The 24,938-nt window shown below is 40.6% G+C and overlaps 1 protein-coding gene across 6 annotated transcripts in view; it reads left to right on the top strand.

Moving 5' to 3' along the window:
- LAMA2 (laminin subunit alpha 2) overlaps positions 1-24,938 on the top strand; it is a 1,231,414-nt gene that overhangs the window by 854,812 nt on the left and 351,664 nt on the right. For all 6 annotated transcript variants that reach the window (XM_075339908.1, XM_075339907.1, XM_075339906.1 and 3 more), the window contains one exon: positions 683-919. In XM_075339908.1, the coding sequence (XP_075196023.1) occupies positions 683-919 (237 nt within the window). The remainder of the gene's footprint in view (positions 1-682; positions 920-24,938) is intronic.

The following is a 24,938-nucleotide window of genomic DNA, read 5'->3' as shown; positions in this document are numbered from 1 at the left end:
TGGGTGCCCTTACGTGCTATTGGTTGTATGTAGGATGTGGGGACAGAAATAGGAGAGAGAAGGTTATGAGTAGCATTTAGAAGGTGGGACGGGGGAGAGTTAGGTTAGTAAGTTATTATGATAAGCTTGTCTGAAGAGATGTGTTTTTAATGTACGCTTAAAAACTTGGGGGCTGGATATTAGTCGCATTCTTTGGGGTAGTGCATTCCAGAAAACTGGCGCGGCACGAGAAAAGTCTTGGAGACGGAGGTGTGAGGTTCTTATTATGGAGGATGTTAGTCTAAGATCATTTGCGGAACGAAGGGGGCGGGTAGGATGATAGACAGAGATGAGGGATGAGATATATGGTGGTGCAGAGCTGTGGAGAGCTTTGTGGGTGAGGGATAGGAGTTTGTATTGTATTCTGCAGCTGATAGGTAGCCAGTGTAGTGACTGGCACAAGGTGGAGGCATCGGTGAAGAGGCTGGACAGGAATATGACCCTGGCAGCTGCATTCAAGATGGATTGGAGAGGGGAGAGTTTGGTCCAAGGGAGACCAATCAATAAAGAGTTGCAGGAAACAAATTTCCAAATGTATTGTATTTTTTAAAGATACATTTTAAATTCAATATGTAGTCAACTATTCTCCAAATCTACTTCTAAAGTACATTAACACTAAAATTTTTATCCTGTTTTCCTTCAGGCATGTGATTGTGGTGGTCCAGGATCTCTGAGCACACAGTGTAATCCAGACACAGGTTGCTGTTTCTGTCGTCCAAATTTCTCAGGAGACAAGTGCATCAGCTGTAGAGTGGGATACCGAAATTATCCCCATTGTGTCAATTGTGACTGTTCTTTAGCCGGAACTAAACCTGAGAACTGTGATCGTGAAACTGAAAAATGTCCTTGTGCTGAAGAGACTGGACAGTGCAGCTGTAAGGTAAGTAATGTGCAAACAAAAGTATCCCTATCTATCTATCTATCTATCTATCTATCTATCTATATCAAAAGCAAAAATAGAAGTGCTCCACAACTATAGATACTGGGTGCAAGGCCTCACCACAACCATTCAGAAAGTTGTCACGTATAGATTTCCATGCAAAAGGTGGACTTTATTGAGCCTGGTGGTATGAAAAGCTGGTCTGGAGTGCTGCCTGTATTTTTGGTTCTTTTGGTATTTTGGTTCTTTCTATCTATCCATCCCATATTTATCTATCTATCTAGTCATCTATCTATTTATCCATCTATCTATCTACAAATAAGTATTTAATACACTGCCAATTTTGCATGTTTTCCCATCTACAAATAATGGAGAAGTTTGAAATTTTTATTGTAGGCACACTTCAAGTGGGACAGGCAGAATAAAATAAATCCAGAGAATCACATTGTATGATTTCTAAATAATTATTTTGCATTTTATTACATGAAACTAGCTGTAGTACCTGGGCGTTGTCCAGCATAGTAACTGTCTCGTTGTCTCTCTCCCAGTGTCTGTCTGTCTCTGTTTGTCTCTTCCAATCTCTGTTGGTCTCTGTTTGTCTCTCCCAGTCTCTGTTTGTCTCTCCCAGTCTCTGTCTGTCTCTGTTTGTTTCTCCCTGTTTCTGTTTGTCTCTCCCTGTCTCCGTTTGTCTCTCCCAGTGTGTCTCTCTGTCTCTCCCAGTCTCTGTCTGTCTATGTTTGTCTCTCCCAGTCTCTGTTTGTCTCTCCCAGTCTCTGTCTGTCTATGTTTGTCTCTCCCAGTCTCTGTTTGTCTCTCCCTGTCTCTGTTTGTCTTTCCCAGTCTCTGTCTCTCCCTGTCTCTGTTTGTCTCTCCCAGTCTGTCTGTGTTTGTCTCTCCCAGTCTCTGTCTGTCTCTATTTGTCTCTCCCAGTCTCTGTCTGTCTCGGTTTGTCTCTCCCAGTCTGTCTGTCTGTCTAGGTTTGTGTCTCCCAGTCTCTGTCTGTCTCTATTTGTCTCTCCCAGTCTCTGTCTGTCTCGGTTTGTCTCTCCCAGTCTGTCTGTCTTGGTTTGTGTCTCCCAGTCTCTGTCTGTCTTTTTGTCTCTTCCAGTCTCTGTCTGTCTCTGTTTGTCTCTCTCAGTCTCTGTCTGTCTCCCCATCTGTCTCCCCATGTCTGTCTCTTTCCATGTCTGTCTGTGTCTATCTCTGTCTGTCTGTGTCTATCTCTGTCTTTCTGTCTCTGTATCAGTCTCTGTCTGTCTCTCTCTATCTCTGTGTCTGTCTCTCTCTATCTCTGTGTCTGTCTCACTCTCTGTGTCTGTCTCTATCTGTGTCAGTCTCTCTCTCTATCTTTGTGTCTGTCAGTTTCTTTACCTGCCTCTGTTAGTCTCCTTCCCAGTCTGTCTCTTTCCCCGTCTGTCTTTTTCCCTGTCTCTATCTCTTTCCCTGTCTCTTTCCCTGTCTGTATGCCTCTTTCTGTCTCTTTGACTGTCTGTCTCTTTGTCTGTCTGTCTTGTCTCTTTCCCTGCCTCTTACTTTGTCTGTCTCTCTTTCTTTTTCTGTCTGTCTCTATCAGTCTCCCCACTGACATCTTATTACCTTACACATAAGCTTCTTATACTAACAATTTATTTTGTTCCTAGAGCAACCACTCACAGCTCCTATTAATAACCTATAGCTCGCAGCTCCATTGACTTTAATTGAGGCAGGTTTTTTAAAAAGTAACTGTAAAGCCCGGGGTTAAATTTTCCCATGAAAACATAGTCTATGAATTTCACTGAGTCCCATTGGGTGTCTGTGCAAAATTTCGTGATTGTAAAGGCGACGGTGCGGATTCCTTTAGCGGACATACATACACACACATACATACCGTACATACATACATACCGTACATACATACATACATACACACATACACTCTGCTTTATATCTTAGATAAGTATCCGATCACCAACCAAATAGCAAGAATTCTGGCTCTCACAGACCTGTTTTTTTTTTTAAGAAGCCCTTCTACTCTGCACTCATTCATTACCTGTATTAACTTCACCTGTTTGAAGGCATTTCCTGTATAAAAGACACCTGTCCACACACTTGATCAATTAATCCACCAAATGGCTGTCTAAGGACACCAGGGTCAAAATTGTAGACCTGCACAAGGCTGGGAAGGGCTACAGGATAATAGACAAGCAATTTGGTGACAAGACAACTCTTGGCACAATTGTTAGAAAATGGAAGAAATACAAGATGACTGTAAATCTTACTCGGTCTGGGGCTCCGTGCAATATCTTACCTCCTGTTGTAAGCATGATTCTGAGAAAGGTCAGGAATAAGCCCATAACTGCATGGGAGGACCTGTCAATGACCTGAAGAGAGCTGGGACCACAATGTCAAACATTATGGTTCGTAACAAACTGCACCATCATGGATTAAAATCCTGTAGGACACACAACGTCCCCATGCTCATTCCAGCATATGTCCAGGCCCATTTGAAGTTTGCCAATGACAATCCTGATCGTTCAGAGGAGGAATGTGGTCAGATATGAGGAAAGTAGAACTTTTTGGTATCAACTCCACTCGCTGTGGTTTGAGGAAGAAGAAGGATGAGTACAACCTAAAGAACATCATTCTAACTGTGAATCATGGAAGCGGAAACATCAAACATTGGGGGTGCTTTTGTGCAAAGGGAACTGGACAACTGTACCATATTGAAAGGAAGATGGATGAGGTCATGTATTGCAAGATTTGGACCAACAACCTCTTCCCTCAGTAAGAGAATTGAAGATGGTTCATGGCTGGTTCTTCTAGCATGAGAATGACACAAAATACACAACCAGGACAGCTAAGGAGTGGCTCCATAAAGTCCCTTTCACACATCAGCTATTTGCTGTTAGTCACAGTCCATAAGTCTGATGGATCGACGGATCCGTCGCAGATGGTGGAAAAACTGATGCTATGGATCCGTCCAAAAAACAGATCTGTCGCATCAGTTATTTCAGCCCAAACATTATAAATACAGTGTTTTTACACCCCATCTGAGCATGGTCAGTTAAAAAAAACAGATCCGTGGCCGGATTCCATTATTTGATGGATTATGATGGATCCTGCGCTCATAGGCTTCCACTCTACTAAACGATGGACGACGACAGATTCGTTGCGATCCATTTTTCCACGTAGACAAAAAATGTTACTTTGTCCGTTGTCGCCGTCGGATGGACAAAGAATTTTTGACGAATCCGTCGATGAAATGTGAGGCCATCCGTCGCAATCCATCACTAATACAAGTCTATGAGAAAGAAACTGATCTAGTGGCATCAGTCGCCGGATCCGTTTTTTTTTTAATTTGACGGCTTGTGACTGATGGCAAAAAACTGATGTGTGAAAGGGGCCTAAGAAGCATTTCAAGGTTCTGGACTGACCTAACCAGTCTTCAGACCTGAACCCAATAGAAGATCTTTGGAGGTACCTGAAACTTAATGTTGCCCAGTGACAGCCCCGAAACCTGAAACATCTGGAGAAGATCTGTATGGAGGAGTGGGCCAAAATCCCTGCTGCAGTGTGTGCAAACCTGGTCAAGAACTACAGGAAACGTCTTACTTCTGTAATTGCAAACAAAGGTTTCTGAACCAAATATAGAAGTTTTTTTTACTATTGTATCAAATACTTATTTTATCTATTAAATGCAAATTAATTATTTAAAAATAATACAATGTGATTTTCTGGATTTTTGGGGGATTCTGTCTGTCACAGTTGAAGTGTACCAATGCTAAAACATACAGACCTCTCCATTATTTGTAGGTGGGAAAACTTGCAAAATTGGCAGTGTATCAAATACTTATTATCCTCACTGTATCTAGCCCATCTATCTATCTATCTATGTAGCTAACCATTATCTATCTATCTAACTATCTATCTATCTATGATTCTATCTATCTATCTATCTATCCATTATCTATCTATCCATTATCCATCCATCTATCTATCTATCCATTATCTATCTATCCATTATCTATCCATCCATCTATCTATCCATTATCTATCTATCTATCTATCCATTATCTATCTATCTATCCCTCTATCTATCTATCTATCCATTATCTATCTATCTATCTATCTATGTATCCATTATCTATCTATCTATCCATTATCTATCTATCTATCCATTATCTATATATCCATTATCTATCCATCCATCTATCTATCCATTATCTATCCATCCATCTATCTATCCATTATCTATCTATCTATCTATCCATTATCTATCTATCTATCCCTCTATCTATCTATCTATCTATCCATTATCTATCTATCTATCTATGTATCCATTATCTATCTATCTATCCATTATCTATCTATCTATCCATTATCTATATATCCATTATCTATCCATCCATCTATCTATCCATTATCTATCCCTCTATCTATCCATTATCTATCTATCTATCTATCCCTCTATCTATCTATCTATCCATCTTTCTATCTATAGATCTATCTCTATCAAAGAAAACAACACTATACCAAACACATTGGGTGCAAGCGTCTGGGTATACAACCCATATACTGTACATACAAATATATATCCTCCATATACATACAACAAAAATGGCAGTACAGACATTAGATAAAGAAAAGACGGTCGTTTTTATATAACTATGTATGTGCAACGTTTTGGCTCTTATAATTATGGCTGAAAAGTCACATATACTGTACATGGGTGAATAAAGTGCACCGTTTTTTTCACTATCCCACATTTGGAGTTCTCTCTTATGCTGTCTTACTATATATCTAAGTGTCTGTGTATCTATCATTTATACCTATTGCTCAACAAGCTGTTTATCGATCAAAATGTATTTAAGAAACAATATGAACAGCTCGCTGCAAATATTGGCTACATGAATTACACTAATGCTACACAAGTGTAAACATGAGCCTAACACATTGTGTTCAAAGTATTTATGCATATCTGGCAAAAACCAACAACATACTACTTTAATGTAAAGAAGCTCTCTTGGAAATATGGAGGGATAGGATGCACGAGCCTTCGTATTAGCCACACCGAAAATGCACAATGCAGATACTGTAATGTTAAAACTCGCTCTCCACCTATAATATTATCAGCACTCTCCAAGTGTTGAACACATGAATTCCACTATTAATACATACATAAGTGTGAGCTCTATGGTGAACATTTTCATAAAAATATGTATGCCTATCTGTCTATCAAAAGATCTATTTGTCCATTCACATAAAAAAAGTTTGTTTAAAAGAACTGAGAGTCCTCAGTAGTTGAGTAGTTCTATGTCCTGTTGTGTATAAATATGTGACTCTTCAGATTTTGTGTTATACCATGCCTGATGAAGAGACCTGAGTAGTCTCGAAAGCTTGCAATTACAACCCCTGAGGACTTCAGTTCTTTTAAACAAACCTTTTTTTATCTCTACTGGCTAACATGGTACAAAGATATATTTATCCATTGACATAAAAATATAACAATGTTCGCAGTCGATCATGGTAAAGACAAGATTTAATTACACATGCACAATGTTTTACTTTACAAAGAACCTTTCCTAAGCGACTATAACTGTGCATCAAATGAAATAGAGAGAGTGCTACAGAAAATCAATGCATGATACAGTGGTCAATACATGGACATTTTTTTATGAAGTTTCCCCCTCACCAATCATGCATTATTATTTCAATGCCAGGGAATCTGAACCCCCTATCTCACCTTTGAGTATTTCTTTAAAGTGAAAGGACAATGGGTAATTAAGAAAACCTATTTCTATACTATTTAAATGTTCTCCTACTTGTGTTGTTAGCAAAGTTTTGTTTTCTGCATATAATACATTTTGCATATCTGTATGAACTGTATGATGCAGTAGATCACCTATTATTGTTGGCACGTGATCAAGTCCTTAATTTTATATTTGTTCTAACCTTCAAGGCTGATAAGTACACTTGTGCATTGATTCCTTTGTGTTTTAGTTGTTTTTTCACACATTACAAAAACCACATGTGTTAAAACCAGGAATTAAAGTAATTTAATATTTAAAAGTTTTGTTTTCTTTGAATTGTTGAGGCTACTATGTTGCTGATGGTTTTCTACAGTACCATTCAATAGTGTTCTACTGTGAGACTTGCTTTTTTATTTAACAAACCACTCCAGCATTTTTTTAGTTTCCACTAATGAAGTGATGCTTTTAATCTAAGATTCCTAACCCTACTCTTAGGGGTACTTTACAAACTGCGACATCGCATCCAGAATATCGTCGGGGTCACGTCATTAGTGATGCACATCCGGCGCCGGTAACGACATGCAACGTGTAAATCCTAGATGCGCCGATAAACGATTGCAAAAGCGTCGAAAATCGGTGATCTGTGTAGCGTCGGACATTTTCATAATGTCAGTTCAACGGCAGGTACGATGTTGTTTCTCGTTCCTGCAGGTCCACACATCACTGTGTGTAAACCCGCAGGAGCGACAAACATCTCCTTACCTGCGTCCCGCCAGCAATGCGGAAGGAAGAAGGTGGGCGGGATGTTATGCCCCGCTCATCTCCGCCCCTCTGCTTCTATTGGCCGGCGTATTAGTTATGTCGCAGTGATGTCGCTGTGACGCCGAACGCACCTCCACCTTGAAGGAGAGATATTTTGGCAGTCACAGCAACATCGCTGAGTAGGTATGTGCGTGTGAAGCTGCCGTAGCGATAATGTTTGCCACGGCAGCAATCCCCACATATCGCATGTGCGACGGGGGCGGATACTATCGCACTTGGCATCGCTAGCCGATGCTAGTGATGTCGCAACGTGCAAAGTACCCCTTATACTCACCCTCCAGTATCTTCACCCCCTATCACCACTGCTCAAAATGGTCTCCAACAGTTTGTGACTGGAGCGAGCCAGAGGTCACTATTCAATGCAATTCTATGAAAATCTCGTTATGATTCTTACATTGAGTGCTTTTGACATAACTTCTAACTTCTGGAGATGCAGTAACAATATGGCATCATGGGAACAGAGCGGTGTTGATAAAAGTTGAAGACACCAGGGGATGAGTATAACAGACGGGGCAGGAGATTTAGATAAAAATCACCACTCCAGGGCTGAAAAAAATGCTGGAGTTGTGTTTCAAGTGAGATTCTAATATTATTTGTATCTTCTCTAATTGATGAGTATGTTCAGTATGATCTTAGCACATGGATTATTGATAATTTTCAGTATATAGAGGCATGATTTATAACCGTTTTAGAAGGACAGCGCAATATTACCAATGTAATGAAATAGAAAAACTATGGCAATTGCCAACTTACCTTCCCATTGTATGTGAAAAGCAGTTTTCAAAGAAGGCCACTCAGCACGGAAGGGGTGGAACCAACACCCAATACATATAAGTCTGGCAAAGAGGAGAAAAGGTCAAGCCGTGGTCCCAAATCCATAAAATTTATTTAATTTTATTTAAGTTCATACATAAAATACTGCTGAAAGTAGATGTTGGCAATAAAATAATGAATGTGGTATAGGCACATTTGGTATAGTGGACTACACGTTTCGATAACAACTCCTCACCTTCATCTTGGTCCTAATGTGCCTGTACCTCCACCTTCATCATTTTATTGCCAACATGTACTTTCAGCAGTACAGTATTTAATATATGGACTTAGATAAAAGTTACATTTTATGAATTTTGGACCACTGCTGGATATTTTCTCCTCAATGCAAAGACAGATACCAAAGTTACAAAGTATCTAGTACAAATTATGGGCTGTTAAAGCTATAGGAGACATAAGTTATGCCAGGTCTAAACATGATGATCGTTCATCTGGCTCTCCCATGCACAAGAATGTTCATTCATCTGAGCACTCCTGTGTTAACTATGAGATAAACATCACCAGACATACATGGCAGCGATTTACTTCTGGAAGAACAAAGTGATCAGCAGTAGGGATGATCGAATACCTCAAATTTCGGCTTTGCGAATATTTGCTGAATAAATCGTCGCTATTCGACTATTCGCGAATACTCGATGTGCAATGTAAGTCTATGGAAAACCCCAAATAACAACTATTGGGAACTATTCGGGATTCCCATAGACTTACATTGCGCATCGAATATTCGCATAGCGGCGACCTATTCGGAAAATATTCGTAAAGCCGAATATTTGAGGTATTCGATCATCCCTAGTTGGCAGTCTAAAATCAGACATGTCGGATTGACATCTTCCCAAACAATCAGTCCCTCAGACACATTATATTGTCAACTGAAACCCTTTTTATCTGGTGGATATTATTCCAATGTGAGTGTGGGCCTTTATAGAGCTCATTATTGCAGTTACAAACCCTATCTTATCTTTGGTGAGAAAAAAAAATTATCATAAGAGAATTTATTCACAAAACACCTGTTCAATCTGCCATACAACCATAGGAGCAGACTGCATGGACATTGAATGAGATGTAATATGTGAAATAACTCTACTAAAGTGAAATAATTAACATTAAACAGCAATGAGGGACTCTAGTGATGAATGTCCTATGCTAAGTATATTATATTACAAAAAAAAAGACATTTCAATGCAGATTATACTAGTCTGTAAGATAAAAATGCTCAAGTTAATGCTTTTTTTAATAATCATTTAGCCACACAGCTATAGTTTGGATACAAGCCAGACAGATGAATTATAGTATACCAGTTTTCATACCGAACATTGATTGCGTTTTCCATTAGGATCACTGATTGTTAACTTTATTTTAGCCTCAATTTGCTGCAAATTAATATTTTAGTTTTGTGACAAGTAGAGAAAACATTGTTCTTGTTTTACACTTTTGCTAGCTTATTTCATTTACCAGCCTCAATCCACTCTAACCTCTTTAACTGTGTAGAAACAATACATTATCACATTGCCGTTCTTTTATGTCGGGCATATCCTAGATCATTTAACACTTCGCTTAGGGAATTCTTGTTTTCAAATAGTTTTTATACTCACTTCCCTGTTAACTATAATCTTATTTTAAAATAGTATTTATACCTAGTCCCTGTTTATAATCTTTTGTCAGTACTGAAGTGTGAAGAACTACAAATTATTTACACTTGATAAGTAGTAATTTACCAAAAGAGTGCTAAACCTATATTTTAGATCTTTACTAATATTTTTTGTGGGTAGGTATTTTTATTTAGACGTTTACCAAAAGGTGCAATCCTTTTATTTCATCCTTGGGCTCCCTTTATATCTCATCTTAATATTCTGCAACAAACAACTGACCGCCAGTTGGTCAGACACTTTATGCTTCCAGGACTTAGTTATAACACTAATTTTTAAAAAATTGACGGCATACTTTTATATAGTTCCCTTTACTCCCCTGTTGCAGTTTAGTCCCATGGTGCCAAATTCATTTCATAAGACACGACACCATGACACACAATGTACAAAGATTAAAGTGTCTGCTTCAAAAAAAAAGTAATTATAGTGCAGGCCTCGGCAGTATACATTCTTCTGAACCAGTCTCTTATAAAATTTTGCAGTTAACCCAAGGTCTGTACTGTGGGCTGCACAAAACTAGGCCATGTCCTATTTCTGCATCTAGGCTGTTATCTTCAGTGTGCGGGTGAGCATCGTAAGTTTTTCCAGTACTCAAGCTGTTATCAACTAGTAGAGAACAAGAACCTCAGACTCGAGGCTCGGGGTTCGACCTCGGAAAATTATGTGAAAATCTCCCTGGTGAGTATTATGCTGCGTTGGTGTCTGAGTGATGCGCACCATTGTGTGTGCTGCGGGAAGTGTGTGATGGGCTCAAATTTGACTTACATTCTGCATTTTAAAGGCTGATTTACACACATCGATATTGGTAGCGATCTCGTTAGCAATGTGACACGCCGAGATCGTTGTTATGATTTGCTGAGATCACTCATAGGTCGTTTTGTAGCGGTCACACGTACACATCTCACAAACGACGCTACATTGTTCAGCAATATATTGTTTGACCATGGTGGTCATGTGGGTGTTGTTCGTCGTTGGCAGGGTGTCAAATATAGCAATATGTCTGCTGCGTTCCAAACGACGAACAATATTTTGAAACTGAACGATGTGTCAATGATCAACGATTTTCACCCTATTTGCGATCGTTTGGAGTTGCACGTAGGTGTCACATGCAACGACGTTGCTAACAATGACAGAAGTGTGTCACAAAAACCATGACCCCCGACGACATATCGTCAGATAAATCGTAGCATGTAAAGCGGACTTTAAATGTAATGTTCATGGAGAAATAAAAAAAAAATCACCGCCCACCCACCTACAAAAATGTTTTGCTGTGGGCTGAAAGCAAAAGCAAATTTATGACAATCCGTTATCCGTTTTCGGATTCGGATTAATATGGATGGACTCCTAATCCTGATCCGGGCCCAATGGAGTTAACAAGGTCAGCTGAGGCTCCAGGTGATTCATTTGAGTGAGCTGGTCTGCATTGTTTGGTATATATATATATATATATATATATATATATATATATCTCATATATCATATGGAGTAGGATTCTGGCTAGGTGGGAGCAGTGCCTAGTAGACCAGCAAGACAAAACAATCACTGATTGCTAGGCATTGCTCCCACCTGGCTAGAATGCTACTCCACACTGATGAGGGGCAATACCTCGAAACACCTGTCTGTGGATGGATACCTGGCCTTGATATTTCCATTGTCATATCTCATAACTCATAACTCATCAAGAGCTGGATATTGACTAAAAGGGCCACTTAATATGGTGGTTATGGTGGTCTCCTAGAAAGAGCCAATCCTTGGCTAGGTCCTTCTCAGAGGGATATCTGGCTATTTTCCGTGTCGAGACTCCTAACAGAGGCTCCACAGACCTTTTTGATTGCATACTTCCCAGGGGGAAATGCACCTAGGATTTCACTGTGTTGAGCGCCCTCGCTGGCTGCCAGCAGTGTTTTCTCTGGCTGGTCTCCCCGAGATCAGTGATTGTTTTGTCAGACTGGAAAAGAGACAGAGACAGAGGGGGAAAAGAGACAGAGGGGGAAGAGAAATAGGGGGAAAAAAACAGAGGAGGAAAGAGACAGAGGGCGAAAGAGACAGAGGGGGAAAAGAGACAGAGGGTGAAAGAGACAGATGGGGAAAGAGACAGAGCGGAAAAGACAGAGGGGGAAAGATACAGACAGAGGGGGAAAAGAGACAGAGGGGGAAAAGAGACAGACAGAGGGGGAAAAGAGACAGAGGGCGGAAAAGACACAGAGGGGGGAAACTGGGAGAGAGACAAAGAAACAGTTACTATCTCGGGCAACGCCGGGTGCTACAGCTAGTATGAGTATATATATATATATATATATATATATATATATATATATATATATATATATATATACAGTTAAGTCCAGAAATATTTGGATAGTGACACAATTTTCGCGAGTTGGGCTCTGCATGCCACCACATTGGATTTGAAATGAAACCTCTACAACAGAATTCAAGTGCAGATTGTAACGTTTAATTTGAAGGTTTGAATATAAATATCTGATAGAAATTGTAGGAATTGTACACATTTCTTTACAAACACCACATTTTAGGAGGTCAAAAGTAATTGGACAAATAAACCAAACCCAAACAAAATATTTTTATTTTCAATATTTTGTTGCGAATCCTTTGGAGGCAATCACTGCCTTAAGTCTGGAACCCATGGACATCACCAAACGCTGGGTTTCCTCCTTCTTAATGCATTGCCAGGCCTTTACAGCCGCAGCCTTCAGGTCTTGCTTGTTTCTGGGTCTTTCCGTCTTAAGTCTGGATTTGAGCAAGTGAAATGCATGCTCAATTGGGTTAAGATCTGGTGATTGACTTGGCCATTGCAGAATGTTCCACTTTTTAGCACTCATGAACGCCTGGGTAGCTTTGGCTTTATGCTTGGGGTCATTGTCCATCTGAACTATGAAGCGCCGTCCGATCAACTTTGCGGCATTTGGCTGAATCTGGGCTGAAAGTATATCCCGGTACACTTCAGAATTCATCCGGCTACTCTTGTCTGCTGTTATGTCATCAATAAACACAAGTGACCCAGTGCCATTGAAAGCCATGCATGCCCATGCCATCATGTTGCCTCCACCATGTTTTACAGAGGATGTGGTGTGCCTTGGATCATGTGCCGTTCCCTTTCTTCTCCAAACTTTTTTCTTCCCATCATTCTGGTACAGGTTGATCTTGGTCTCATCTTTCCATAGAATACTTTTCCAGAACTGAGCTGGCTTCATGAGGTGCTTTTCAGCAAATTTAACTCTGGCCTGTCTATTTTTGGAAATGATGAATGGTTTGCATCTAGATGTGAACCCTTTGTATTTACTTTCATGGAGTCTTCTCTTTACTGTTGACTTAGAGACAGATACACCTACTTCACTGAGAGTGTTCTGGACTTCAGTTGATGTTGTGAATGGGTTCTTCTTCACCAAAGAAAGTATGCGGCGATCATCCACCACTGTTGTCATCCGTGGACGCCCAGGCTTTTTTGAGTTCCCAAGCTCACCAGTCAATTCCTTTTTTCTCAGAATGTACCCGACTGTTGATTTTGCTACTCCAAGCATGTCTGCTATCTCTCTGATGGATTTTTTCTTTTTTATCAGCCTCAGGATGTTGTGCTTCACCTCAATTGAGAGTTCCTTAGACCGCATGTTGTCTGGTCACAGCAACAGCTTCCAAATGCAAAACCACACACCTGTAATCAACCCCAGACCTTTTAACTACTTCATTGATTACAGGTTAACGAGGGAGACGCCTTCAGAGTTAACTGCAGCCCTTAGAGTCCCTTGTCCAATTACTTTTGGTCCCTTGAAAAAGAGGAGGCTATGCATTACAGAGCTATGATTCCTAAACCCTTTCTCCGATTTGGATGTGAAAACTCTCATATTGCAGCTGGGAATGTGCACTTTCAGCCCATATTATATATATAATTGTATTTCTGAACATGTTTTTGTAAACAGCTAAAATAACAAAACTTGTGTCACTGTCCAAATATTTCTGGACCTAACTGTATATACATATATATATATATGTATGTATATATATATATATATATATATATATATATATATATATATACTGTATATATATATATATATATATATATATATATATATATATATATATATATATATATTTATATTAAAGATGAGCAAATCCTGTTAAATTCGAATTTGTTAGCTTAACTGAATTTCCCCCGGCAACTTGTGTAGCGAATAAATTTGTGCAATATGTGTAGGACACTGTGAGTACCTTTGGAGTCAATTGAACACATTTTGAGCTCTGCACCCCAAACACAGCCTTTGTAATGTCCAAATGACTTCAATCTACAGTATATGGCTAGGGAAAATAGATATATAGTTACGAATACAAGTTTCAGGTAGGTGTGGACAAAAATACTGCAAAGTAAGACTGTTTTGCAAAATAAAAGTGTTAATAGTTTATTTTATTACTATTTTTAATCAATTGCATATAAGTAACATGTCTAATGATCTTGTGATTTCCATAACTCTTTGACTTTTCTTTCTTGGTTTTGCAATCTCCTACTTTTTTCTTTTAGCTGTAGCTGTGTTACTTCTTTTTGCGTGTGCGTCCAATATTATATAAAGAGAATTTTTTATGTCCTGGAAAGTAAACATTGATATGAAGGATTCTCTTTAATATAACAGAATTGTCACTGGATTACCACAACAATTTGTGTCAAGTAACCGATGTCTTTGATGCATTCACTTCTGAGCAACACCATTGGAATTCATGTATTATCATCTATTTTAATGCACATTGCATTCATGACTCCCCAGGCATGTTGATATTCTTGGGCTGTGATAAGCCTGTCGCATAAGGAGAAACATATACACTACAGTGTATGTATAAAAGAATGAATAGTGGATTTTGACAGGTTTTGAAGTGCAGAGTAACACAGACTGGAGAGATTCCATCACATCACTGTCTGTGACACTGTGATAAGGCAGCTTCCTTTATTCTGAATATGATGTTAAATGGAAATCATAGAACATACAGTCTTGCTTATGACATTCTATTGAACCTTCAGCTCTTGGCAGAATCCTTCTAAAGTATATTAATAATGCCAACAGCACGTTAAATTCCACATTGCTTACATATGGTCTAATAAACTGATGCTCTTCTATGTCCCCATGTTTGTCCTCATGTTTTCCTTATTAAAGACCTTATCAATTATTAGAGATGAGCAATAAGATTTAAATCAGCAAACAGAAACGGTTCCGCACTACCTTGCTAGGCCCTTTCCGGTGCTAGGGAGGAGTAAGCTCGTCGGGTCCTTACAATGTATGGGTCTCGGGTGCATGTACACAAAGAGAAGATGAAATTGCAAGAATCCATAGAAGTAGAAAACCATGGCACATCTAGTGAGTATCCCAAAGGTGCTTTATTTAATTCCAAAGGTACATTAATATATGTGCAACGGTTTTCTACTTCTACTATGGATGTAAGCAATAAGATTTGCTTTACGTTTGTCTAGTGTCCACACAAGTATTCCGTGGAAGCCGGAACAGGGCAGCATGAATGTCCTCAGTCTGCGCTGAAATTCCCTTATTACTGGCACCCCTCACGATTACTAGACACGTGAATCATGACATCATGATGTTGTTAGGGTCTAGTCATACCCAGAGGTGCCCATCATTCTGGCATTCTAAACCTAGCTGATTAATATATGCACTGCCCTTTTCTAACTGCCATGGAGTGCTAAAGTAGACACCATATCTAAGTGCTTTGAATCTTTTTGATCGTTGGTGTTAAAAATAGTAATCTAAGATAAGTAATCTACTTTACAAAGTAATTTGGTAATTGTAAAAACCCAATATGCCCCGTTCCAGCTCCAATTGTCTGTCAGGTGGTACCTCTTCTTTATTGCTGGCCTGTAAGACAGAGTTGCTCGACGGCACAAGACGCAGAAAGCTAGCTTGATTGAAACTGTCAGTGGTTAATTCGATTGTGTAATTGATCTTCTAATAACAGAAGCTGGTCAACAGACTAAGCTAATGGTTTGGCAGCCCATCCAAACTGTCCCATCGCTCTACTTCAATCTCTTGTGTCCTATTTCTTGTATTAGCTATTATATAATTTTTAGAAACTCATGATATTACCTGGGGGATTACTTCTCTGTATTCTCACCCTGCAGACTCTCTAACCACTCTTCATGACTAATCCATGAATGCCCTGATCAAAAAAGGTTTATGTCTATCTGTAATCTGCTGAACATTCATGAATCTCTAAATACATCCAATAATGAAACAACCTGTCATCTCAAAGTTAACTTCCTTGGTCATTCTTGGAGCTTTTTCAGAAGTATCTAATGGAGTTTTTTAAGACTGTGTCACTTTCTACTTCAAACATGTCAAATTTCATATATATATATATATATATGTATATATATATATATATATATATATATATATATATATACACAGTTAGGTCCAGAAATATTTGGACAGTGACACAAGTTTTGTTATTTTAGCTGTTTACAAAAACATGTTCAGAAATACAATTATATATATAATATGGGCTGAAAGTGCACACTCCCAGCTGCAATATGAGAGTTTTCACATCCAAATCGGAGAAAGGGTTTAGGAATCATAGCTCTGTAATGCATAGCCTCCTCTTTTTCAAGGGACCAAAAGCAATTGGACAAGGGACTCTAAGGGCTGCAATTAACTCTGAAGGTGTCTCCCTCGTTAACCTGTAATCAATGAAGTAGTTAAAAGGTCTGGGGTTGATTACAGGTGTGTGGTTTTGCATTTGGAAGCTGTTGCTGTGACCAGACAACATGCGGTCTAAGGAACTCTCAATTGAGGTGAAGCAGAATATCCTGAAGCTGAAAAAAAAGAAAAAATCCATCAGAGAGATAGCAGACATGCTTGGAGTAGCAAAATCAACAGTCGGGTACATTCTGAGAAAAAAGGAATTGACTGGTGAGCTTGGGAACTCAAAAAGGCCTGGGCGTCCATGAATGACAACAGTGGTGGATGATCGCCGTATACTTTCTTTGGTGAAGAAGAACCCGTTCACAACATAAACTGAAGTCCAGAACACTCTCAGTGAAGTAGGTGTATCTGTCTCTAAGTCAACAGTAAAGAGAAGACTCCATGAAAGTAAATACAAAGGGTTCACATCTAGATGCAAACCATTCATCAATTCCAAAAATAGACAGGCCAGAGTTAAATTTGCTGAAAAACACCTCATGAAGCCAGCTCAGTTCTGGAAAAGTATTCTATGGACAGATGAGACAAAGATCAACCTGTACCAGAATGATGGGAAGAAAAAAGTTTGGAGAAGAAAGGGAATGGCACATGATCCAAGGCACACCACATCCTCTGTAAAACATGGTGGAGGCAACGTGATGGCATGGGCATGCATGGCTTTCAATGGCACTGGGTCACTTGTGTTTATTGATGACATAACAGCAGACAAGAGTAGCCGGATGAATTCTGAAGTGTACCGGGATATACTTTCAGCCCAGATTCAGCCAAATGCCGCAAAGTTGATCGGACGGCACTTCATAGTACAGATGGACAATGACCCCAAGCATACAGCCAAAGCTACCCAGGAGTTCATGAGTGCAAAAAAGTGGAACATTCTGCAATGGCCAAGTCAATCACCAGATCTTAACCCAATTGAGCATGCATTTCACTTGCTCAAATCCAGACTAAAGACGGAAAGACCCACAAACAAGCAAGACCTGAAGGCTGCGGCTGTAAATGCCTGGCAAAGCATTAAGAGGGAGGAAACCCAGCGTTTGGTGATGTCCATGGGTTCCAGACTTAAGGCAGTGATTGCCTCCAAAGGATTCGCAACAAAATATTGAAAATAAAAATATTTTGTTTGGGTTTGGTTTATTTGTCCAATTACTTTTGACCTCCTAAAATGTGGAGTGTTTGTAAAGAAATGTGTACAATTCCTACAATTTCTATCAGATATTTTTGTTCAAACCTTCAAATTAAACGTTACAATCTGCACTTGAATTCTGTTGTAGAGATTTCATTTCAAATCCAATGTGGTGGCATGCAGAGCCCAACTCGCGAAAATTGTGTCACTGTCCAAATATTTCTGGACCTAACTGTATAATGTGTATGTATGTATGTATATGTATGTATATATGTGTGTGTGTGTGTGTGTGTGTGTATGTGTGTGTATGTGTGTACTGCGACAAGGCAATATCCAGCAATGACGTGAGCAGTCCAGGGTGCTGTTAAAAGTTCCTTCACTTTATTCATGAATCCATAAAAATACAATGGTCCACGCGATTCAGAGCAGCAAATTAATGCGGACAGGACTACGCGTTTCGGCATTGGTTTCCGCCTTCTTCACGATCCAAAAAAATGAGATTTTGGACTGTGAAGAAGGCGGAAACCATTATTCTGTCTCTTTCCAGGTCTGTCTCTTTCCCTGTCTGTCTCTTTCCCCATCTGTCTCTTTCCCCGTCTGTCTCTTTCCAGGTCTTTCTCTTTCCCCATCTGTTTCTTTCCCCATCTGTCTCCTTCCCTGTCTGTCTCTTTCCCCGTCTGTCTCTTTCCTTGTTTGTCTCTTTCCAGGTCTGTCTCTTTCCCTGTCTGTCTCTTTCCCTGTCTGTCTCTTTCCAGGTCTGTCTCTTTCCCTTTCTGTCTCTTTCCCCATATGTCTCTTTCCTGGTCTGTCTCTTTCCAAGTCTGTCCCTTCCCCATCTGTCTCTTTCCAGGTCGGTCTCTTGCCCGTCTGTCTCTTTCCCTGTCTGTCTCTTTCCCCATATGTCTCTTTCCTGGTCTGTCTCTTTTCAAGACTGTCTCTTTCCCCATCTGTCTCTTTCCCTGTCTGTCTTTGTCCGTCTCTCTGTCTGTCTCTTTCCCCATCTGTCTCTTTCCTAGTCTGTCTCTTTCCAGGTCTGTCTCTTTCCCCATCTGTCTCTGTCTTTCTCTCTGTCTGTCTCTTTCCCTGTCTGCCTGTCTCTGTCCCTGTCTGTCTGTCTCTTTCTTTGTCTGTCTCTCTCTCTGTTTTCAGGTCTGTCTCTTTCCCAGGTCTGTCTCTTTCCCTGTCTGTCTCCCCGTCTCTTTTCCTGTCTCTTTTCCTGCCTGTCTTTTTCTATCTCTTTGTCTGTGTCTTTTCCTGTCTGTCGCTTTCCTTGTCTGTCTCTATTTCTCTGTCTCTTTCTCTGTCTGTCTCTATCAAGGTCTGTTTCTTTCCCCATCTGTCTCTGTCTGTCTCTCTGTCTCTCTCTTTCCCTGTCTGCCTGTCTCTGTCCCTGTCCGCCTTTCTCTGTCTGTCTGCCTGTCTCTCTCTGTCTCTTTCCAGGTCTATCTCTTTCGCCGTCTGTCTCTTTCCCCGTCTGTCTCTGTCTGTCTCTTTCACCGTCTGTGTCTGTCTGTCTGTCTGTCTTTTTCCCTGTCTGCCTCTTAGGGGTACTTTGCACGTTGCGACATCGCTACTGCGATGACGTCGGGTTCAAATCAAAAGTGACGCACATCCGGCGCCAGTAACGAAGTCGCAACGTGTAAAGCCTAGATGCACCGATAAATGATCGCAAAAGCGTCGTAAATCGGTGATCTGTGTAGTGTCGGTCACTTTCATAATTTCGCTGTAGCGACAGGTACGATGTTGTTCCTCGTTCCTGCGGCAGCACACATCGCTGTGTATGAAGCCGCAGGAGCGAGGAACTTCTCCTTACCTGCCTCCACCAGCTATGCGGAAGGAAGGAGGTGGGCGGGATGTTTACGTTCCACTCATCTCCGCCCCCCCGCTTCTATTGGCTGCCTGCCGTGTGACGTCGCTGTGACGCCGCACGAGCCGCCTCTATAGGAAGAGGCGGGTCGCCGGCCAGAATGACGTCTCAGGGCAGGTAATTGCGTGTGAATCTGCCATAGCGATAATGTTCGCTACGGCAGCTATCACAAGATATTGTATGTGCGACAGGGGCGGGTACTATCGCGCTCGGCATCGCTACCATTGGCTAGCGATGTCGCAGCGTGCAAAGTACCCCTTACTCTGTGTGTGCCTATGTCTGTCTGTCTCTTTCTGTCTCTCTGTCTCTAATCGTCTCTCTACTGACATCATATAACATCACACATAACCTTCTTATACTAACAATGTCTTTTGTTCCTATAGCAACCAATCACAGCTGCTATTAATAACCTGTTGTTCCAGGCTTCATTCACTTTAATAGAGGCAGGTTTTTTTGGAGAGTAACTGTAAAGCGCGGGGTTATATTTTCCTGTCAAAACATAATCCTTGAGTCACGTGAGGCGCCTGTGCAAAATGTTGTAATTGTAAATGCGATGGTGAGGATTCCTTTAGCGGACATACATACACACATACATACACTCAGCTTTATATTTTAGATATCTTTTATACACTAATGAATTGCCGTACGCTACATAATTAAGAAACTTTATTAATATTAACTTGTAAATTTAATGTCCAGTAAATTGTATGATAATACACAGTTTCTTTGGGTTTGCTCAGTAGTGAATGCATCAAAGATAATCTAACTTCAGATAAATTGTAGAAAACGTTATCTCTGCCTTTGATCATGTACTATGATCACGCTTTCACTGACTACACATTTGTAGCCAATTTTGACCTTTTCCTCGTCTCTCTGGCACTGACCATTTATTTTCAGTCAACTGCCCCCACCACTCAACAGCTACTTCAAAGACACAACCCAAGAGTCCCTGTTTTGATGCCATGATTACTGTTTGAGGCATAAAGGATGAGATTATGGGACCATGATACTTTAAAATGGCTAGAACCGAGTGTGACTGTGAAAGTAACAAAAAAAGCAATCAGCTTATCTGTCTGGTACATGGCATAAAGCCCTCACCAGTAATATGGGTAGATCCATGTAGTAGCCATCATTCGTTATATTCCATAAAAAAAAGTTTATTGGTCAGATTAAACACATGAATGGCTAAGTCTCAGACTAAAGCCTGCTTTACACGCTGCAATGTATCTTACAATGTGTCGGCGGGGTCACATCGTAAGTGACGCACATCCGGCATCGTAAGGTACATTGCAGTGTGTGACAGGTACGTGCAATTGTGATTGAACGGTAAAACGTTCATCGCACACACATCGTTCATTTCTCTAGAATTGAACGTCAGATTGTTCATCGTGCCCGGGGTAGCACACATCGCAGTGTGTGACACCCCGGGAACAATGAACAGATCTTACCTGCGTCCTGTGGCTCCCGGCCAGCAATGCGGAAGGAAGGAGGTGGGCGGGATGTTTACGTCCCGCTCAGCTCCGCCCCTCCACTTCTATTGGCCAGCTGCCGTGTGACGTCGCTGTGACGCCGAACATCCCTCCCACTCCAAGAAGTGGACGTTCGCCGCCGACAGCGAGGTCGTATGGACGGGTAAGTACATGTGACGGGGGTTAATCGTTTGTGCAGCACATTCAACAAATTGAACGTGCCGCACATACGATGGGGGCGGTTACGATCGCATACAATATGCTGGATCGTAAGGTGTAAAGCAGGCTGAAGGAACACACTGATCAGAAACAAGTTGTCCAGATGCTTGATTAGACATGCGTCCATTTTTTACCATTGTTATATATATATATATGTCGATCTATCCATCTAACTGTGGAAGCCAACTTTCCACAAACAGGTTCTTACAGTAATGTATTTCTTAGACATATATTCCAGGAGACTGTAGTTATAAACGAAACATTTCTATTGGATGTCAATGTTGATTTCCCAAAAAAATTGCTTTAATTTACTAGAAATTTGCCTTTCCTCCATATAAATGTATGACTGGCATTTCCCGATATGACAAATTGTTCCTCCAGTGAGAAATGAGACAAACTCTAGTGCCACCAATTAGAAGTAGCAATCCTAAAAATCAAAAGTGGCTTTTTAAACAAGCCTTTTCATAAGACTTAGGATTTAATGCCAGACCAGAATCCCAATTTGCAGACACTGTGTTTCGTGGTGATTGCCCCTCGTCATTGCACCTACTTTCAGACACACACACAAAGACACACTCACAGAGACGCACAGATAAAGAAACACATAAACACACACAGAGGCAGGGAGACACACAGAGACACAGAAACACAGACAGACACACACAGAGACAGACACACACAGACCAAGACAGACACCCAAAGAGACAGACACAAAGACAGACACACACAGACAGTGACAGACACACAGAGATAGACACACAGAGAAAGACACACAGAGACAAACAGAGACACAGAGACTTAGACACGCAGAGACTGAGACACAGAGACTGAGACACACAGAGACTGAGACACACAGAGACTGAGACACACAGAGACTGAGACACACAGAGACTGAGACACACAGAGATGGAGGAACACACAGAGACAGACAAACACAAAAACTGGCAAACACAGAGACAGGTACATACAGAGACACCCAGACACAATCACACAGTGACACAGAGACTGAGAAAACAGAGACAGACACACAGACAGACACATACACAGAAACAGACACACAGAGAAAGACAGAGATAGACACATACAGAGACAGAGAGACAGACACACACAAAGACAGACACACACAGAGACAGACACACAGACAGACACACAGCTACAGAAAGATAAAGAGACAGACACGAAGAGAGACAGAGACACACACACATGGACACAGACACACAGAGACGGAGACAGACACAGAAGCATACACAGACAGACATACACAGAGACAGACACACATAGATACTGAGACAGACACACACACACAGAGACACACAGACACACAGAGACACAGACACACAGACACAAACAGGGACACAGAAACAGAGAAAGAAACAGACAAGCAGAGACACACATAGACAGAGACACACACAGACAGAAACACACAGCCACACACACTGAGACACACAAACAGACACACTGAGACACACACAGACAAACACACAGAGACACACAGACACACACAACCAGAGACACACACCGCCAGAGACACACAGAGACAGACAAAGAGACACACAGAGACAGAGAGAGGCACACACAGAGACATACACAAAGAGACAGAGACACACAGAGAGGGAGACAGACAGACAGAGAGGGAGACAGACAGTCAGAGAGGGAGAGAGACAGTCAGAGACGGAGAGTGAGGAAGGGTGAGAGTTACTATCCCAGACAACGCTGCGTACTATAGCTAGTACCATTATATTATGAAAACTGATCAAAAATTATAAAAAAAATTCTCAGATTTATATGGCTTTAGCATAAAAACGATATATGCTTCATAACAATTTTTCTATATAACACACTTTTCTTGTTGCAATTACATTAATAACTTGCAGTTTATTACTACTTTGTCAAAGATTGACTCGCTCATTCATTGTGGCCTAATAGTTTTCACATTTAGCATTCATTAATTCATTTTTTCCACTCATTGTGACTAAATTCTTTAGAATGTGATGTCCATTCTCCATTAATAGAAAACAGTAAATGGCTTATATTTGAATTAGTGCCTTAAATTGCAGCTAAATTAACCTTATATTACATATATAAAGGTCTGCATGGTAGAAAATTAGGATATTGGTGACCCCTTATTAGTATGTGTCATCATCAGCAGACCGTTTAATAGCATGCCTTCAGTACATTTCATGTTGTGAAATATATTCATCTTATTTGATTTGTACAATTTTCTCATCTATATGCACATTCAGGATACAACTAACTCTTAGACCTCAAAGGGGGCAATTCTGATTTATCCCCTGTACAATTGCTTTAACATCTTGGAATCAAATATATAAAAACAATGGTTTTTCACATCCTAGTACTGAACAAATGTGATATTTTCAGTGAGTCAATTTATAAAACTAAAAATTGTTTATTAGATATATATTCCAATGTACTTTGGGGACCAAATGCTGGTCTAAATAATAGTTATTTCAAATAATATTGCTCAGTAAAGATGATTGAATCTTTTGAAATTCAATTTCAACAAATTAGACTTGTCCTAAAAATTTGATTTGCATCAAATATAATCAACATTAATCACAATGCTACCAAGCCTCCAATTACCCAAAAAAGACACACTGTATGTTAAACTCTGAGGTCAAAAAGGAATTGGCTGCACCTGATACATTTTACAGCTATTTAATGCATACAAAGTATAAGTAATTGTTATGAGATGGGGTTTGAAACCTTGATGTTGTGCTTTGTGGTTGGCTTATCTGTCCACTGAGCCATGAGCCACAGCGGATACACCTGTTATATGAATGTTTGTTGTATGTAATCCTTGCTTTGGTCTTGATAACAGGTGTTTTAATTGACTTATTTGTCTTTTCAGTCATCTTTCAAATGTGTGTCTATAAATTCCTTCTTCCTGCTGGTATTTCATGCTGGTGATATGCTCGTTAGGATGTCCAGCCATACTGCCGTTGTTTTATGTCAGTCAGTGAAAGACCAGCTAAGGGTTTATCTCTCTGCAGTTTATTCTTTTCACCCTGCACCTATCTTTTGTTTTTTAAGGATGCTTTACACGCTGCGACATTGCTACTGATATATCGTCGGGGTCACATCGCTAGTGATGCACATCCGGCGCCGGTAGCAACATTGCAGCGTGTGACACCAAGGAGCGACGATCAACGATCGCAGAATCGTCCAAAAACGGTGATCGTTGACACGTCGCTCCTTTCCTTAATATCAGGTGCCATGCAGTGGCTTTCCTGCTTCTTTTTCATTGTTTTGTTCCTCTTGCATATTATCCTTTCCTTAATATCGTTGCTGCTGCAGGTACAATGTTGTTTGTCGTTCCTGCGGCAGCACACATCGCTATGTGTGACACCGCAGGAACGACAAACATCTCCTTACCTGAGTCCACCGGCAATGCGGAAGGAAGGAGGTGGGCGGGATGTTACGTCCTGCCCATCTCCGCCCCTCCGCTTCTATTAGACGGCCGCTTACTGACGTCGCGGTGACGTCGCTGTGATGCCAAACGCACCTCCCCCTTGAGGGAGGGATTGTTCGCCAGTCACAGCGACGTCACTGCACAGGTATGTGTGTGTGACTCTGCCGTAG

This window comes from Anomaloglossus baeobatrachus, chromosome 3 (assembly GCF_048569485.1).
Source record: "Anomaloglossus baeobatrachus isolate aAnoBae1 chromosome 3, aAnoBae1.hap1, whole genome shotgun sequence".
NCBI classification, from domain to species: Eukaryota; Metazoa; Chordata; class Amphibia; order Anura; family Aromobatidae; genus Anomaloglossus; species Anomaloglossus baeobatrachus.
The sequence above is the reverse complement of the archived record's forward strand: the minus strand, read 5'-3'. Positions and strand labels throughout refer to the sequence as shown.